Source organism: Salvia hispanica, chromosome 3, assembly GCF_023119035.1.
Source record: "Salvia hispanica cultivar TCC Black 2014 chromosome 3, UniMelb_Shisp_WGS_1.0, whole genome shotgun sequence".
Classification (NCBI taxonomy): domain Eukaryota; kingdom Viridiplantae; phylum Streptophyta; class Magnoliopsida; order Lamiales; family Lamiaceae; genus Salvia; species Salvia hispanica.
The window spans coordinates 46,695,093-46,713,988 of NC_062967.1; the positions used below are offsets into that span (position 1 = coordinate 46,695,093).

At 35.0% G+C, this 18,896-nt stretch overlaps 1 protein-coding gene across 1 annotated transcript; it reads left to right on the plus strand.

Annotated features, from left to right (window-relative positions):
- On the plus strand, nucleotides 1-16,669 carry LOC125212968 (sodium/hydrogen exchanger 8-like). The gene is given in 23 exon segments (XM_048113284.1): nucleotides 1-364; nucleotides 770-820; nucleotides 980-1,071; nucleotides 2,311-2,388; nucleotides 2,457-2,614; nucleotides 2,762-2,863; nucleotides 2,942-3,059; nucleotides 3,882-3,934; nucleotides 4,010-4,075; nucleotides 5,364-5,408; nucleotides 6,049-6,104; nucleotides 7,124-7,308; nucleotides 8,365-8,412; nucleotides 9,149-9,256; nucleotides 10,128-10,359; nucleotides 10,980-11,282; nucleotides 12,849-12,889; nucleotides 12,891-12,947; nucleotides 13,020-13,151; nucleotides 13,240-13,458; nucleotides 13,548-13,754; nucleotides 13,996-14,257; nucleotides 15,911-16,669. Coding segments are annotated over 23 exon segments (3,171 nt in total). The 5' UTR covers nucleotides 1-66; the 3' UTR covers nucleotides 16,171-16,669.
- The last annotated feature ends 2,227 nt before the right edge of the window (nucleotides 16,670-18,896 follow it).

Here is an 18,896-nt window from a genome sequence, read left to right on the forward strand (position 1 = left end):
TTCATTACTGAGTTGGCAATTGGCAGAGCAATCATAATAAGTTTTTGCTTCTCTGAGTAGGATTGGATGGACAGACTGATGGGGTTGCCCTTGCCCCAGTGCAACTATTATCTATTTAAACATCTCAATCAGGAGTCTGTAGAGAGCAATTTGCCAAGATTTGCTAATTGCGTGATACGATTCCCTCTCGAAGATTCAAGTGTGAGCGGCACAATAATCATGGCCGAGGGTGATCCCTCTGACGCGGTGCTATTCGTCGGGATCAGCTTAGTGTTGGGGATAGCCTGTAGGCACGCTCTCGGAGGGACGCCTGTGCCCTACACTCTCGCTTTACTTCTTCTCGGCATTGCCCTTGGCGCCTTAGGTTTATCTTTTTCTCTTTATTTTTTAACTCTATATGGCGCCTATGTTTGTCACGAGTTGATAATGATTTTTTTATTTGCTTCCTGTGTTTGTGTTATTATGCAAAAGGAGATTGTAAGCATGCCTTTTTATCTACTTTTATAATATGCATGTGAGTTTTTGTTGTTCATAGAGAAGCGTTTAGGCGTGCGTTACTATATCTTTTATGCTAACTTGAAAATGCACTGAAATCAATGTTTTTAGTTTGTTGGAAATTTTGCTCTTCTGTTTTGAATATGGGTTTTAGAGGTGGTTTTATGTGAAAATGTCAATTATGGTTCACTCAAAGCTTTTATTATGATCAACTACCAACACTCAATCAAGGATAGGGAAACTCAGGGTTTTAACCATACACATTTTTCTGCAGAATACGGAACACACCATAGGTTGGGAAAGCTTGGCGATGGGATCCATCTTTGTAAGTCAATCTATCTTCTCTGCACTATCAGTGAAGTCCCTTAAATGACTGCGCCATAAAGAAAAAAATATTTCTTGCAATTTTTGGTAAAACATTTTTTATCAACATTGTAACCTGTCAGCTATTTTTATGAAAAGTTTCTTGTCGCTCCTTGTGCAGGGGCTAATATTGATCCTGAACTTCTCTTGGTTGTGTTCCTTCCCGCACTTCTCTTCGAGAGTTCATTTTCAATGGAAGTGCACCAGATAAAGGTCTGCAGAAATTCTTCCTTATTTTGTACTCCGTATCTTTGTGTTTCTTTAATAACTGAACAGTTTACTAGTCTCCTGATACAACTCTGCCCCACTAGTAGTATTACATCTATACCTGGATGCTTTCACAATGTTGTTATTATTATCTGCCATGAACGGTTAAACCACCATACACCATTGTCATCATTGTGAATGTTACAATTATACCTTCTCTACCGTATTTGGTAATGTGAAAAGAATCAGCCAGATAAATGAAGGTCACTCCATATTAGAAAGCAGGAGAAGAGAAGTTCTTCACAAAACCAGCTCTGAGGGTTTCAAGAAGTTGTCAGATACATGCTAAGCCAGTTCGTAGCGATTCCACTTTGAGTGGATTTGTAAGCTCATCATTCCTTCTGAAGCCTCCCTTCTGCAATTATTCTGCACCATTGGTCTCCATAGTTCACCCTTACCACGACATTGACCGGGCAAGAGGATTTCTTCAGTATCACTCATTGCTGCTTTTTGAATAGAACGCTTCCCTAAAAGCTAGCTTGAATCAAGTCATAGTTCCAAGAGGTCATATGCCACATACGAAGCTTCAGTAATGCAGGACTTAAATAGGATAATAACAGTGGTAGAGGTTAGTGTTGGAATATTGAGCAGAGTGGGGAGAAGGGGGGTGTCAGGGGTTTGGTGACTAGAGTAGTTGCTGACTTGCGGAGATGGGAGCCATGGATTCAGCTGCTTGGTGTTTTGCTTTCTTTTTGGAAAAGAGTGTTTTAGTCTTGTTGTAAGTTGTAAGCTGAGCTAGTAGACACAATACTTTAATCTAAAAGAAGCTTCTTTTGTTTTGTCAATGAGTGTCAGATTCTAGCATATAGTTTGCCTTATATTTATTTCACCATCTTTCAAAGTTTCTTTTGAAGTTTTTTCCAAACAGATAAAGAATTCACATCACCTATTGTTTTCTCAACCTCTCAGGCTTAGACTACAATCCTTTTCCTGATATGTTTTCTACTGAATTCACTCTTCAGATTTAAATTTTTCCATTTGGATGAGTTGCTTAATTTTCTCATTTTCTGTTTTTCCAGTTCTAACCTTCCTTATGCTCCCTCTCTCTTTTCTGCATTCAGCTTTAACTATTCTCAGTTTTTCACTTTCTGATTGTAATTCAATATCATTCAATCAATTGGGTATTATTATGACTAGAATCTTAAAAATAAATGCACTTCTCTTTGCTTTTCCCACTCAATACAGAGGTGTATAATGCAAATGTTTCTACTTGCTGTTCCTGGAGTTCTCATTTCAACCTTTTGTCTTGGAGCTGCTCTGAAGGTTTGAAGATTTTGTTTACTTGATATTAACTTGTCATTTTAAGTATTCTGAATAATAAGATTATGTAGCTTGCTTTCCCTTATAACTGGAGCTGGAAAACATCATTACTGCTTGGTGGTCTCCTCAGTGCTACTGATCCTGTGGCTGTCATAGCCCTCCTGAAAGAGCTGGGAGCTAGCAAAAAATTGAGTACAATAATTGAAGGAGAGTCTTTGATGAATGATGGGTATAGGCATCAATAAATTCCTTGAGCAATAAATAGATGTCAAAAGGAGATTTTTTCTTAGATGTTCTGACACTTCTAGAGTTTAACATATAAATATAGGTGATTCCTCCCCCCCCCCGTCTTATATGCTTTCTTATTTGATTTCAGGATAGCAATTGTTGTCTATCAATTGTTTTACCGGATGATTCTTGGCTGGGATTTCAACTGGGGTGGCTTAGTAAAATTTTTGTCAGAAGTCTCTCTTGGAGCGTACGTCCATAAATTTTAGATTTGTTAAGACTCTAATACTCTATGGATATTTCTTAACTGTTTTATGTCATTTGACAGTGTGGCTATGGGTCTTGCTTTTGGAATAGCATCTGTCTTTTGGCTAGGATTTATATTCACTGACACTGTTATTGAGATTTCTCTCACACTTGCTGTGAGCTACCTAGCATTTTTCACTGTACGATCCTCACTGCCCCTATGTGTTATATTATGAGACACTTTGTAGTTGATCTAGGTATTATGTTGCATGAAGGTTCTTTTCTTTTGCTCTTATAGATGAATTGTTGATAATGTTCTCAAAGTTGTTTTGCTTTTGTATATTGTGAGACTATCAATTGATTCTACATAATTCATATATTCAAGTCATGTGTTCTTGAATCTGGACTAGTGATGTACTGCTAACTGAAACTGACAACATTCTACTGCTGGTCATAGAGATCCTTCAGCTCAAGACTTATGATCTTCAGTCAAAAAATAGTCTATGAACCAAAACCAGTTTTATGAGATTCACATATTCATCTTTTTTCCTTTGTCTTGTTTTTTTAACATGTTGATGCGGTGATACTTTGACCCTTGAACCAGATTCAGCAAGACATTACTATTTTCCAAGCTAGTGATCGTGAGATAACCCTAAGTTTGAGCTAACATTAGATAAATCAAAATATTGTGAGTTGCAATTGCGACTGTAGAACTGATGCATGGCACTTCAATATTGTTATATGAAACCAGAAAAGTCCTAATGGTAAAATGTTACAAAGGACAAGGAATCCCCGACAAAGAACAGAAATCTGAAAAGATTGATTGTATGAGTAATTCAGAAACTTGTTATCATATTGCTTGTTTCTGCAAAAAATCAAACACATTATGTATATCTCTTGACAAGTTCATCTTTTTGTCTCGGTAATATTATCAATTTTTGCAATTTTTGGATAAGCATATATTCATTTCTTCTATCATTATCCATCACGTGCGCATAAATGAGTACAAATGCTGTTGACAGGCCCAAGAAGGATTTGAAATTTCAGGAATTTTGGCTGTCACGACTTTGGGGATGTACGCATTTGAATTTTTATAATTTGATCATACGACTTGCATAAACAGCTGCTTTAGAGTTAGTCATGTTGACAGGTTCTACTCTGCTGTGGCTCGCACCGCCTTTAAGGAAGAAAGTCAGCAAAGTTTACATCATTTTTGGTATTCTGCTAATTAACTATTATAACATGTCTTTTCATATCTGCCTTTTTTTGGTAGATCAAATATAGTAAGATTTGTTTACGTGATATAGCTGTCTGGATGTAGAATTGAATATTTCAGCCATTGTTAAAGTATTTATACGAATAACTGGCGTTGAAATATTTTCTTTCAGTCTTTTTTCTGTCAGAAGTGAGAATTTCTAAAAATTTACAAAGTCAGCAGAAGCATGAGATAAGCATTAAATGGCATTAAAAGTCTTTCCCCTACAATCCAACATATTTACAGAGTAAAAATAAAATCCAGTGATCAACTGTTGAATAATGTTGCCGTCTCAAAGATCATTCAGTTTAATTAGTTTCTCATTTGATATTTGTTTTTATGGTTGTGTTCTTTACTTCCTAATTCTTACATTTATAATTACAATATAATGGCTCCTGCTGGATTTTTCATTTAAAGTCAAATATATTATTGCATATTATTTTTTCTGAATTTATATGAAGTGGAAGATTACAATTTTGACATTCTTAAAGCTATATAACTAGGCTGAATCTGGTTTAGGCTGTCCATTGTTTTCTGACTGCTGCAATTTCTCTGATAATTAACTCAAAAGGTTCAGCATCAGTGACTTACAATAGCTTACCTGAAAAGAGTAATATCTTAGATTTACTTCAATGGTGATTAGCATGTGTGCATCCTCCAACAGTATTCCACTGAAAGATTCTTATTTTGACCACTAAAAATGTGGAGTTACTTTACCTTGGCAAATGATACAGTTAAATCTGATATTGATTTTTGAAGCTTTTATGAGAGCTTCTTGTGGTAGTCCTTCCAAGCAATATTACTGGAGGATGTTTCTAAAGTGTCACTAGCAAATAATCAGCAGGTGAACCATTTAATAGGTTCTTTCCAAAAATCTGTTTGGTTTTTCCAAGCATATCCAAAAGTAATTGAAATTTGGCTCTTCTAGAAAGTGGCCTGAAAGAGTCATTTTCTGTAGCAAAACACAAATCTCATATATATAAACGTGTAAAGGTGGTTATGGTTAGGACTTGCTGATGTAATAAAGTTCCACCTACCTATTCTTTAATGGAACTCCAATTGGTGATTCAATTATCTAATATTTATTCAGTCAAAAGCATTTAAGAAATTCTAGCATTGTCTTTGATTTTAAATATCCATCTCTCTCCATTTTTATTTCTGGGGCTTGGTGCTTGCACATTTTTTGAATGCTTAACTGTCTATAGCAATTCCGGGATTGCTTTTTTTATTTGTGTAAATTTTGTTTCAGGGAAATGGTTGCCTATATTGCTAATACTTTAGTCTTCATCTTAAGGTAAGAATGCACTTTACCATTCTTATATAATTAGTATTCTCGTCCTCTTCTTTTTATTTTTGGCGTCATGTCCCTCATCAGTCACAACTATAAGTCAGTAGAAATTGAAAATTTTAAATGAGAGTGATTATAAATGATGACTGGTGTGAAGCTTTTTATGGGGAAGCCCAAAAGTATAACGAGCTTGCGCTTCAATCAATTTTGACAACATAATACCAATGTGGAGTCCAGTAACTGTTTAAGAGATTGCATGCTCGTGAAAAGTTCAAAAGAATCAAACTTATAAAATTGTGGAAGTGGAAGTATACATTTCTTTGTAGGAATGGGTTATGCACTTTTGTTCACCTTATTTAAGGTTACACTGTGACTGCTGTAGTGCTGAACTCTGGAAAGCAAAAAAACACAAAGGACTACACTACCTTTTTGCAGTCCTTTTACATTTTGAGTGTCATTGTAATATACTCCATTTGATTAGATTTAATTAATTTTACAATTTATATGAGAAAAATTGTAAGTGTACTCTCTCTATGATGTACAATCTTGTTTGCCTGCCATATCAACGGTTTTTCGTGTAGGTAATCTTCATAATACATCTTACTTAGCCTCACTAGCTTTACATAATGGCGTACTCTCTATGCAGTGGTGTAGTTATAGCTGAAAGTGTTCTCAGCAGCGACATCATATTTAAAACCCAAGGTAAATATTTTCTTTCTTCTATGTTGCAGACAAAGCACATGCATGAATCCATGCTTCACAATTCCTTAGAATTTGAAGCTGTTTTTACACTTTCACTTAATTCTTTTGACACATGTAGTTGGAGGGCATACTTAGGCGGGTAATTATCATGCTTGGAGTTTGTGAGTTGTGCACTTCTACATGTTTGTCATGAATAAATAGCATCAATGTGGTTCTTGAGCCTGCTCCTTTTTATTATAGCAATATAGCTCTAAAAGAAAACCTAATGCTATGATGGTATTAGCAGTACTGAAATGATTCTGCTGCTAGTTAAAGAAAAAACGGCGAAAAAGATCTTATATTAATTAAAGGAAAATTTGTGATCTGATCATGCTAATACAAGTGGAACGAAACAGCTCAAAGTAAATTTTCTTTTGTGAAATATATCCAATCCATTGGAGTGTAAATTCTTAATGGTATTCTTGATGGTCCATGTCAGAGGAAAAGGAATAAGATCTTGTGTCACTTGAAGGAAACTGCATGCACGGTGGGTTTCAGATTCACGTGCTGAATGTTGAAAATCATTTTGAATTAAAGTTCTCCTAATTGTAACATTTGAATTACAGAATAAACTAACTGGATCATAAGGATCACCCTCTCTTTGAGTGAGTAGAATCAATATGTGCTTCCAGTTACCGCAATCATGATTTATAGTGAAAGCAGGACTCTTGGGATCTATAGTTATTTCATGTTTGGGTAGTATTTTGACAGAGCATGTAAATAATTTCAAGGTTGGGTGAGATGGATAGAGTCAATGTAACTCAGGCTGCACACTGTTGATGATGATTGAATACATGCAAACAATATCTGGTCCATACTTTTATACTAGTATTACGGAATGTACACAGTTGAAGTTCATTAGTTGAGTTTTCTTGAGTGGCAGTTCCACTGCCCATCTTTGTTAAACTTGTGTAGACTATGATTATCTATTCATCTATTTATATGTTTAACTTATGTTAACTTCTGTTATTTTATCACAGAAAATTCTTGGGGTTATCTGGTCCTTCTGTATGTGCTTGTTCAAGTAGCTAGAGCAATTGTGGTTGGAGTATTGTTTCCATTTATGCAATATTTTGGTTATGGTCTGGACTGGAGAGAAGCCACTATTCTTTTCTGGTCTGGCCTGCGTGGGGCAGTATCACTGGCGCTGTCACTCTCTGTAAAGGCAAGTTTCTATCATCTTTATTGCAGCTTCACTTAACCCCTCCCAATCCAAGTAAAATATGGAGGCTTTCTCTTTTCAACATCTGAGGCTGTATAATTTACTTATGGTTCATAAGATTAAGAGTTAGTAAATGAAAATACTGCTATTTTTTAAGGTAAAGGCAAATATACATTCTTACTCATTAATAAATTAAGTCAGATATCTAGTTGGTCTGGTAGGAAAAAGTTTTAACTAGACTTCTATGTTAATGTGCTTCTTATGATGATGTTTTTATACAGTTTTTGATGTTTTGGTATCGAGCATGTACTAAAATTAAATAAGGTGTGTATTTCAAGTCTAAAATACACATTTATCACATATAGAAGCTGAAATACATGTTTTCGAGCCGAATAATACAACAAAAATAAATCAACACATATCAAGTCTATAATGCACTGTTAAAGTTCAATACAGCAAAAAGTGATTCTACTCTCTGTCCCAAAAAATGACACCTGTTTTAATAAAAGTTAGGCACTGTGTTTTGTGATTGGAGAAAGGGTCACACTATTATTTTTTTGTTAATGTAGATAATCGTGGGCTGTCTTTTTTTTTTTTTTTTTTTGTAAATAGGCAAAGTGATGGTATAATAGTACTACTATAAAGGAAATATGTCCAAAAAAAAGTTAAGAAGTGTGCATGATTTTGTGAGACATCCCAAAGTGGCATTATTTTATTGGATGGAGTGGGCATTATTATTATAAACTAACATGGCAGAAAGTCTATATGATAAATCAACTTTTATAATAAAACATTAACATTATTGGTTTGTTTAGAAAACTTAGATAAAACCCTCTGAATTGAGAAATTTTAAATGTTTTCAGTTTTCCTGATTTGTCTTTTCTTATTTTGAACCAGTACATGTTGCAATATTACCAACTAACTATTTCTTGAATAGTAGTCATGGTTGCCAGTTACCTGATTTTTTTCACAGCCCAATTCTCCAACTTCCATATGTATTATTGCATCCCAATCCAAAATTTGATTGTCTTCTAACTTTGAACATTATTGGTGTTTCAGCGTTCCAGTGATAATTCACCATATATCTCTCCCGATACTGGAGATTTGGTACGTCGTATTAGAATTGTTGGTCGTATTAGAATTGTTGTAATTCAGTTGTAAATGCAGTGAAGGATGCACATAAAGTATCAATTAATTGATCGACTAGAACGAGTAGATATACATATTTAGGGAGATTTTCAAATAAAAATCTTTTTATTGTCAGCCCTTCAATGGTGAAGATCCACGATGGATGCATCTTGTTGGATGAATGCAACATCAGGGTTCAGTTCCCATTAGGGGATGCCAAATTCAATTTTATTGAGTGCAGTTATTTTAACAACGCTCTATATAAATAAATATGGAGATGTGTTCATTAAGAACTTCTTATTGTGAGAACTGTGTGAACTCATGTTTTGAACCTATAAAGTAATTCCATTGAACTATACACCCAACAAATATTGCAAATCACTTATAGATTAAGGGCAACAACTTTTTAGGTTCAGTGCAATAATTCTCATAATCCGCACAGTAAGAAATTTATATTTGAACTAAACCCGTTTATAAAGGAAAAGGATCAAGTAGAAACCTTTATTCCTGTAGCATGTAAAACCTCATATGGATCATTGTTTATATATGTTCTATGTTTGTCATCAAAGGATGCATTGCCATAATAGAGAAAATGCATGATTACAAAGATGAAAACCCTGGATTATACAAAGATCAATGGTCTAGGTTGAGTTTGAATGTGCACTTATATATTTGCATGTCATATAATACATCCTACCTTCTCATGCTTTTGCAGTTTGTCTTTTTGACCGGTGGAATCGTGTTTCTTACTCTGATTGTGAATGGGTCTACTACACAATTTATTTTACATTTTCTTAAGATGGATAATCTTTCGCCAGCAAAGGTACAATTATCTCATTTGTGTTAATTTGCATCTCTATTCAACAACTTTTGTATACTTAATATATATAACCAGCTTTGTGACAAATATGATTAAATTTTTTTGTCATAATTAATATTTATTGATAGATGAAAGACATGATAGCCTCTTGTATGCTTTTTGGTGGGTGGGTGATACGATCCATATCAATTCTACCCGAAACTGTGGAATAACATATAAGTGGGATTCAACCATTAACCTTTCGCCATGGTTTTGGATCAAGTCGTGATCCCTAATTTACATGCTATCAATTTGGTGTGTTGAACGTGATCTGTACGGCCTAAGGAAAGAGGCTATTTGTAGGTGTGACCAAAAAGGGTGCCACCGAAAATGTTGTCCCGAGGGAAAAAGGGCATAAAATGGATGGTGGGCCTGTGGCTTTGGGTTTTCCAACTAGCATGTGCTGTCCGTGGACGTCCTATTTGGAATAGGGATGGATTGATACGATCCCACATCGGTTCTGCACGAAAGTGTGGAATAGAATAAGTGGGAGTCAACCCTGTGCCTTGACCATGGTTTTGGGTTATGCTAGGGCTCCATAACTTATATGCTTATCACTAGGTTTGTCTAACACGAAAAAAACAATAGTGGACCAAGTAAATTCCGAAGTGAAATAGCAAACATTTCTTGTAAACTCAAGAGTGAGAAGAGATCCTTTAGTTAGAAAATAGAGTTTTGTTGTGGTGGTGTTGTTCATGAAAACTAAAGCAAAATAAAACCTAATTAACTTGAAAAGAACAGGTTCGGCAGTCAATATAAAAGTTTTGGCTTCCCACTGTAACTCCTCTTGATATGTTTACAAGGTTAACATTTTTTATATACGTTATTGTTACAGAAACGGATATTGAATTACACAAAGTATGAAATGTTAAAGAAGGCACTGGAAGCCTTTGGTGATCTTAGGGATGATGAAGAACTAGGACCAGCTGACTGGACTACTGTTAGGAGATACATAAAGAGCCTAAACGATGCGGATGGTGAACAAATACACCCTCATTCTGTATCTGAAAATAATAATATTCTGGACTGTATGAATTTGAAAGATATTCGAGTTCGCTTTTTAAATGGTAAGTAATTTGTGTCTTGATCTCCTTAATTCTTAAGTCTACCATGATTTTGCTTTATTTTTCTAATAATCTAATTAAGGCTCATATGTGTTATTTTCAACTCTTGGCCATTGTCAGCACATCACAGATTCCTATAAGCTCGTTCTGATCTTTTTTAAATTCTGAACAGATTATAGTAGCCGTTTTAGGCTTCAAGGTGTTGCTTTAGATTATGCCAACGGTCTTTTCTGTGTGTGAAATAGATCATTCTAATTTAACCAACAACTGAAAAGCTCTCCAGATGCATCTTTGGTACAGAATCTTGAATTGTCATACCGTTACCCTTCAACTAGCTTAACTTGTTTATTGCTTAAGGAAATTTTCTCTTGAGATAATAATGAACTAACATAACTAATTGTTGTTGGGAAACATGTGATCAAATTGATAATCTGAAATGGCAAGCAAGCAAGAAAATTTCAACAACTTTAGATCGATAGAGATGATAGAAGTTATAGACGAATTGACAATTGTTACACTTGAGCTAAAGATGTGATGCTTGTAAATGTATTATTCGTTGTACAAGGAATGCAACTTTTCATGTGCATAACATTCCTACCTGATCTAACTTTAAGAAATTGTAGGTGTTCAGGCAGCCTACTGGATCATGCTTGATGAGGGAAGGATTAACCAAACTACCGCTAATCTTCTAATGCGATCTGTTGATGAAGCGCTTGACCTTGTATCTCATGAATCCCTGTGTGATTGGAAAGGTTTAAAATCTTATGTGAATATCCCAAATCACTTTAAGTTTTTTCAATCAAGCATTATCTCTCAAAAGCTTGTTACATACTTTACTGTTGAGAGATTAGAGTCTGCTTGCTATATTTGCGTGGGCTTTCTTCGCGCCCACAGAATTGCAAGAGCGAAACTACACGACTTTATTGGTAAGAACTTCATTTGTTCATTTTCTTCAACTTGTGGGCATTACATGTTTTATCTTTCGCCGTATTTGTTTATAAGCACAAAATAATTCCCTGGCCCAGGAGATCTCTTTATAAAATTTGTTATATCCTCCTAATAGAGTTTAACAGATATGTCAGAAAATTTTGTTTATGATCATTGACTAAATTCTTGTAAGTTGGAAGACATGATCTGGATAACTCTTATGTCCAATTACTTTATAATCACGATAGTTCATGTGATCATGATTGTAAGTTAAGTACTTTGGTGAATAACTATCATCCTCTTATCAACCAACATATGATTGTTTGACATTATTTGAAAGAGAAGAACATCACTAGATAATACACATTACAAAAGGATATCTTAGGGTGGGTTGTGATATCTTTGCAGTACAAATCTCAATTCTGCCATCTCCCAACTAAAAAAAAGTTATTGTTGTAGTTATCTTTTGTTTATAGTTTTCCTTATTCATCTTTTGTTAATTTAGGAATAGATCTAAGCTAGAGGTAACCCTAGCTCTCTTTGCCACCTATATGTATGAGAGTCTCCCTTAATGTGAATATACAAGCAACACTCTTCTCTTATATGTCTTTATACTTTATTGCTCTACAATATTATGGACTTCATCTGTTCATAAAGAGTGTTGTGCGGAAAGGATTTTAGAAATCAAGTGGTAGATGTAGTTTAAGTGGAGAGAGTCCCATCATGTGCAATGTAATTAAGTTGTCAAGTGTAGGTATATTTGTAAATATTTAGGTTTTAATGGGATTAAAATATATAAGGGATATGGTGGTGGGGTCATGTACTAATATGTTTCTATACTTTTCCACTTGCGTCTATATTTTTTGTTATACTGGTATCAGAGCAGATTCGAATCTGTCTCTAATGCAATCTTTAAGAAAATGAAATTAGGGCTTTGGTTTCTGCCGCAGCCTCTGTTCTCCTGCTCTACTTTGCCCGTTTAATGACTCATTATGCTGATCTACTTAGAGTTTGCTCTCTGTCCTATTTTTTTTTAAATCATGTCTGATCCTAAACCTTCTATCAGGACCACCATTAAGTTGAATGGTTCCAACTATATGGTCTGGTCCCGTGCTTTTCTCATGTATTTGGGGTAACTGAAGAAACAAAGTCATGTTTTGACTGTCCTGCATGCTGCTACGGATGTTAACTACGAGACTTGGTTTTTCTGATTATTGCTCCAACATGACCTGGCTTCTTAATAGTCTGGCACCATTTGCGAGTCAGAACATCATGTTCTTGAATGCCAAAGCAATGTGAGATTCTCTCTAAGAGATGTACTCCAATGAAAAAGGACGAGTATTTGAGTTATATTAGAAACTTCTCTCTCATACCCAAGATACCTAATCAGTCAATGACTATTTTTTCAGTTTTAGATGTTTAAAACTGTTACAACAGAGAATGAAATCTGAATGTGAAATCTTCTCTAATATACTAATACTTTCTAATATAATTCTGAGTGCACTTCCAGTTGACTTTGTTTTTAACTTTTCTTGTAATTGTTCCTACATGCATTGATTATTTAGGAGACAGTGAGATTGCAGCCATGGTTATTAGCGAAAGTGAGACAAGAGGGTGAGGAAGCAAGACACTTTTTAGATGATGTTCGTGTTACGTTTCCTCAGGTATGTAGAAGGTAAATATATTGTACATGCTACAAAATGATGCTATGATGTTTATACTAATGACACCTTCAGGTGCTACGTGTTGTGAAAACAAGACAAGTTACATATTCAGTGCTGATTCATTTGATTGAATATGTTAATAATCTTGAGAAGATAGGGTTACTAGAAAAAAGGGAGATGATTCACCTTCATGATGCTGTCCAGGTAGATTATGATCACCAGTTTCTTATGCTTATTGTTGTATGATGTTTTGTTTGAAATCTTGATAAACAACTTTTAATATTCTGTACAGACTGACTTGAAAAAATTCCTAAGAAATCCACCGTTGGTGAAAACTCCCAAAATAAAGGATCTGATATCAGCAAATCCTCTGCTAGGAGCACTACCAGCCACAGCACGTGAGGCACTAGCAGGATCTACAAAAGAAATAATGAGACTATCTGGAACCACCCTTTATAAGGAGGGATCAAAGCCAACTGGTATCTGGTTATTGTCAAATGGAGTGGTGAAGGTATATTGCAACTATTTTTTCTGTGCAATTGTTACCTGGTTTTCTTATGTTTATCCCTGACATATGAATCGAACACCTGTGCTTGGCAGTGGTCAACTAAAGATACAAGTACTAATCAGTTCCTGCATCCAACGTTTACTCATGGGAGTACTCTGGGACTGTATGAAGTGCTTGCTGAAAAGCCCTACACCTGCGATATTGTTACCAACTCTGTGGTCATGTGCTTCTTTATTGAGACTGAAAAAATACTCTCTGTATTGAGATCTGATCCTGCTGTGGAAGATTTCTTTTGGCGGGTAGGTGTTAGTAGCCTTATTTTTTCTTTTATCCTTCTGTTGCTTTTCACCTCACTTCCTTTACTTGCATGCTTCTACATACTATTTAGCAGCGACAAAAATAGATAGGTCATCATCCTTGTACTAGAAAATACTCTGGCACATTTTTCATTTTCCATCTTAGCAGTAAAAATCTCTTAGCATCAAGTGGTAACCCAATTTGTTCTTACCCGATGTTCTACGTAACCCCTTTTTTATGCAGGAAAGTACTATTGTTCTTGTTAAAATCATGCTTCCTCGCGTGTTTGAGAAAATGTCAATGCAAGACCTGCGAACGCTTATTGCTGAAAGATCAATATTGAATGTCTACATCAGAGGGAAGAGTTTTGAGTTACTCCCTCAATCTGTCGGTTTCCTATTGGAAGGTTTCATAAGACAACAAGGTGGGGAAGAAGAGATGCTTACAGCTCCCGCAGCTATTTTGCCATGTCCAGATCAAAGTTTCTCCCAATCAGAAACATTAGGTACACTACTTGTCACTTGTCAGATATTCGCTTTGCTGATAGATATTTCATTGCTACAATTTCTAGCTTTGAACTATCTGTCACGCTTTCCGTCTTTGATTTTCCTTGAACTTTTTCTCATGATCTGCCAATATGATATTCCGGTATATACAATTTCGATGTTGAAGTCTTGCAGAAAGATAGTACTTAATCCGGTTATGTCGTATGTACTCTTAGACTCAGTCGTGTGCAGTATGATGCATGGAATTTAAATTATCATGGCACTGCAGCCCAATAAGTGTGCAATACTGTTAAACTGGAAAGAGCCAATATGAACCCCTCAAACCGGAAAAAAATGTAGAAATTAAAAACCCCAAAAATGGATTTTGTGATGAAATGCAATGAGAAAAATATGTCTGTGTAGGGTTTCCTTTGATTGATGTTGTGTTCGGTCAGTGCAAATCACAGCATTTGACCAATTTGATATCACTGCCTTCTGACTTGTAGGAAATTCAGCATCCCCAATTTTTCAATGAAGTATGCCACTGAAACGATGGTGCAGTTTATTCTTAGAATGATGTGAATAACATCGAAGCATATGAACAGAACACAAACAAGCATTCTCTGAATACTTACTGCTCTCTCCAGAGAGTTCATTCACTCATAATTTTTTTGATGCCTACACTTTGTTACAAATCAGGTATTTTTCAGCTGAAGCTGGTGGAAATAACCGCTTCTTTAACAACTGATGCATCTAACTAACTTGTTTTACATTATCCACGCTTCTTTCTTCATTCTTTACTTCTTTAGCTGCTTCCTTTCACTTCTTCTTAGCCTGCATTCGAGACTTCAACCTCAAGCTTCCTAGACCAAGCAATTGTGGACTCGTGATCACATAAAACCCAATCTACACAAGCTGTTGCACTATCAAGATCTGATGCCTCGATGTACTACCCTCTGCCAACATGCTGGATTTTGGATGCATATTATGAGATGAGGCTGTGTCGTTACAGAAGGATGAAATGAGGATTTAGCAGCAGCGTCCAGTTCAAGAAGGATGAAAAGACAGCTTGAGCTTCATCTTCGCTTAGGAAACCATATTCAGAGCTGTATCAAGCCATCCAAATTAGAAATTTCTTTGAACAAACAGAGAAAGAACTCGTGCTACTCTTCTAACAATATCCAAAAGTCCCAGGCATCCAAGAACACGATGACATAGTGAATGTGAGAGCAAGCTCCCTTAGTGGGCCATTTTGTCGAGCAGTTGATATTGATTTTTTTTTATTGGGTTAGAAACCTAGACCGGTGGTGGAGACAATACGACTGCTTTGGTTACCAGTCTCTTATAAAACCAATGTTCTCTCTGTGTGTGTGTGTGTGTGTGTGTGTGTGTATTGTATCACTTGAAGTCTGGTCTTAGCTATGTATATCTGCCATTTTACATTCATCTAAAACCTTAGGATTTTGCTTGCAAACAAGACCGTTAAGCTCATGATGCATGAAACTATAGATTCTTATGTATGTAAGACTTTCGAGAAGGTCTAACTCGTAAGAACTCTAGTTTCCTGATTTATATATTTGAAACGATTGATGAATTTGCTTCAATATTTTACTTGAAACTTCAGCTAACATTCTATAATTCTCATAGCACTACTTTATCTACTTTGTGTTTAGCTGGCGCCGAAGCGGGAAGTTCCTATCGTCAAGTGCCGGTGTATCAAGTTGAGACGAGGTCAAGGGTGATCATATTTGACATCGCAGGATTTGAGGCTGGCAGAAGTCTTCAGAAGAGTACATCTTCTCTAATATCGCATTCGGCTGATCGTCACTCTGGATCTTTCGGTAGAGAGCATAGTGGTCTTATTAATTGGCCTCAACATCTTTTGAATTCTAGTCGTCATGATGGGGAAACTTCAGGTGACAATGCTGTTTGATCAGAAGTCGAGTAAAGTCGGCACACAGTCTTTCGAATCCAAGAGTTCCTTCGGTTCCTACACAGCGTCTAATGGTTTCAGCCAAACCAGAAGGGTTGACTACATTGAAACAGAAATTTAGAGTTCACGAGTATGAACAAGTAGGCAATGCACCAGAATCCGATGAAAGCCGTGCAAGAAGGGATGAATGAAGTGATGCTTCTGGGGTGAGGAAGAACATATTGTGAGAATTTTATTCGCCAAACAGACCGCCTTTTCGACAAGCTCCTTGAATCGCCATTGTTGTCGTCCCTGCAGTTGGATGCTACTTTCAATTATACCTCTGTTTATAGGATATCATGTTTCATGATGTTTTATTCTATAAGCTAAGCTGAGCTACATTAACCGAATGGGCTTGGACTTGATACAATCGTACTTAATCATTTTCACAATACTGTTGATGTTAATGATTCACATTTCACATACTCCCATAGCATGGCATAATCTATATATATCCTTTGTATGTTAACGGTGTTATGGCATAATCTATATATATCCTTTGTATGTTAATGGTGTTATGGCATAATCTATATATATCTTTTGTATGTTAATGGAACACCATTATGGCATAATCTATATATATCCTTTGTATGTTAATGGTGTTATGGCATAATCTATATATATGCTATGTATGTTAATGGAACACCATTTTTCTCCAATTGCAATTGACAATGTCAAATGCAAATGCATATAATTATTGTGTATAATTATTTCTTTCATCTATCCATGAAAAATGTGTCAGTGTAACTTGACTTGTCACATGTTTTAAAAAATATACTATTCCCTTCGTCCCAACTAAGTTGATTCAAATTCATGGAACGTCCCAACAAAGTTGAGTCATTTTCCTTTTTTGACCAAAAACAAAACACATTTAATCATTCTTACTTTATTTCATTACCTATTTTACTTTCTCTTATCTCTCCTATTTTTTTCTCTCGTATATTATTTTATTACTATCATTTAATTCATTCAACACAATTTCTTAATCTCCGTGTCCAAAAAAAAATGACATAACTTAGTCGGGACAAAGAAAGTGTAAAATAAAGAGTATGGAAAAAGTTTATAGAATGTTAATATTTAATATAGTAGTAGCAAATTACAAAAAAATCTACAGATAATGGCGTTTGCATATTCGCTGCTAAAATTAAGGTTTATGAAGTACTCCCTCCATCCGCGAATGAGTCTCGTTTTTCCGTTTTAGTCCGTCCGTGAATAGGAGTCCTGGTTCACTTACTATAAATGGTAATAGAGTCTCACTTTCTACTAACTCATTCTACTCACATTTCATTTAAAAGTTATGTATACAAGTGGGACCTCCATTCCACTAACTTTTTTCCACCCACTTTTCTTAACATTTTCTTAAAATTCGTGCCGCCATGAAATGGGATTCCTAATGAGGGAGTAACTTTTAGTTAATTTCTGGATAAATTGAGCAATGTTTTATATTATAAAGGTCGATTTTAGATGATTATATTGTAATTGGTGGAGATATTATGACCAAAAGTAAAAAAGTCACAACAAATTTCATCAAATTTTAATTGCATGAGACAATTGAGAAATGTGCAAAAGTTATGATTTAATTAGCTACTTTATAACTTATGAGATAACCAGAAATCAAAAAAAAGTTTTGATTTAAATGACAATTTTCCTTTAAAACAATTAAAACAGTTTTGATAGTTAATTCGGAGAAGGTCAACGTCGCCTGTTTTGAAAGCATGCTTGTACCTTTAAAAAATACTCCATCTGTTCCGCTTTAATAGAGGCGTTATATTTTCTGCACTCATTTTAGAAAAAAATAGTAATAAATAGTTAGAGTGAAGAAAGAGTAAAGTAAGAGACAATATTATCTCTCTTAATTTACTTTTTCACTACTTTAACTATTTATTTGTATTTTTTAAAAACTAAGTGCAGAAAATGAAACGCCTCTATTAACATGGAACAGAGGGAGTACTTCTTCTGTTTGCCATTACTTGTCACTAGTTTTCTTTTCGATCCGTCCGCCAATATTTTTCACACTTATTATTTACTACTTTTGATAATGGACCTCACGTTCCACTAACTCATTTTTCTCAATTTTATTACTCCATAAGACTGTAAAAGTAGGACTTACATTGCACTAACATTTTCAATCAAGTTTATCATTACTCCCTCGTCCCTAATAATTTGTCATCATTTGACCTATGGCACGAGTTTTAATAAATGTAATGAAAAGTGAGATGAAAAAATTAGTGGCATGTGGGTCCTATTTTTATATTAGTTTTATAATAAAATATTAGTGAGAACGAGTTAGTGGAATGTCCACTACCAAAAATGATAAAAGTGAAAGGTGACAAATTTTTAGGGACGAAGAAAAATAGAAGTAAATAACAAATTTTCAGAGACGGGAGGAGTATATTTCTAAATTCGTGCTAGAGTGCTAGATCAAAGTGTGACGTTTAATGGCAAATGGATGGAGTATATTGATGAAATTTGAATGTGTCTACTCACAATCTTAAATGGTAAAAATGTAATCACAAGTAAATTTAAAATGTAATCTATACATTATATACCTCCTCTGTCCAACTCTAATTGAATCTTTTCCTTTTTTAAATGTCTCACTCTAAATGACACATTTTTAAAAATAGAAACATCACTCTCCTATTTTTTTTCTCTCTCTCTTACTTTATTCTATTCACTTTACTCACAAA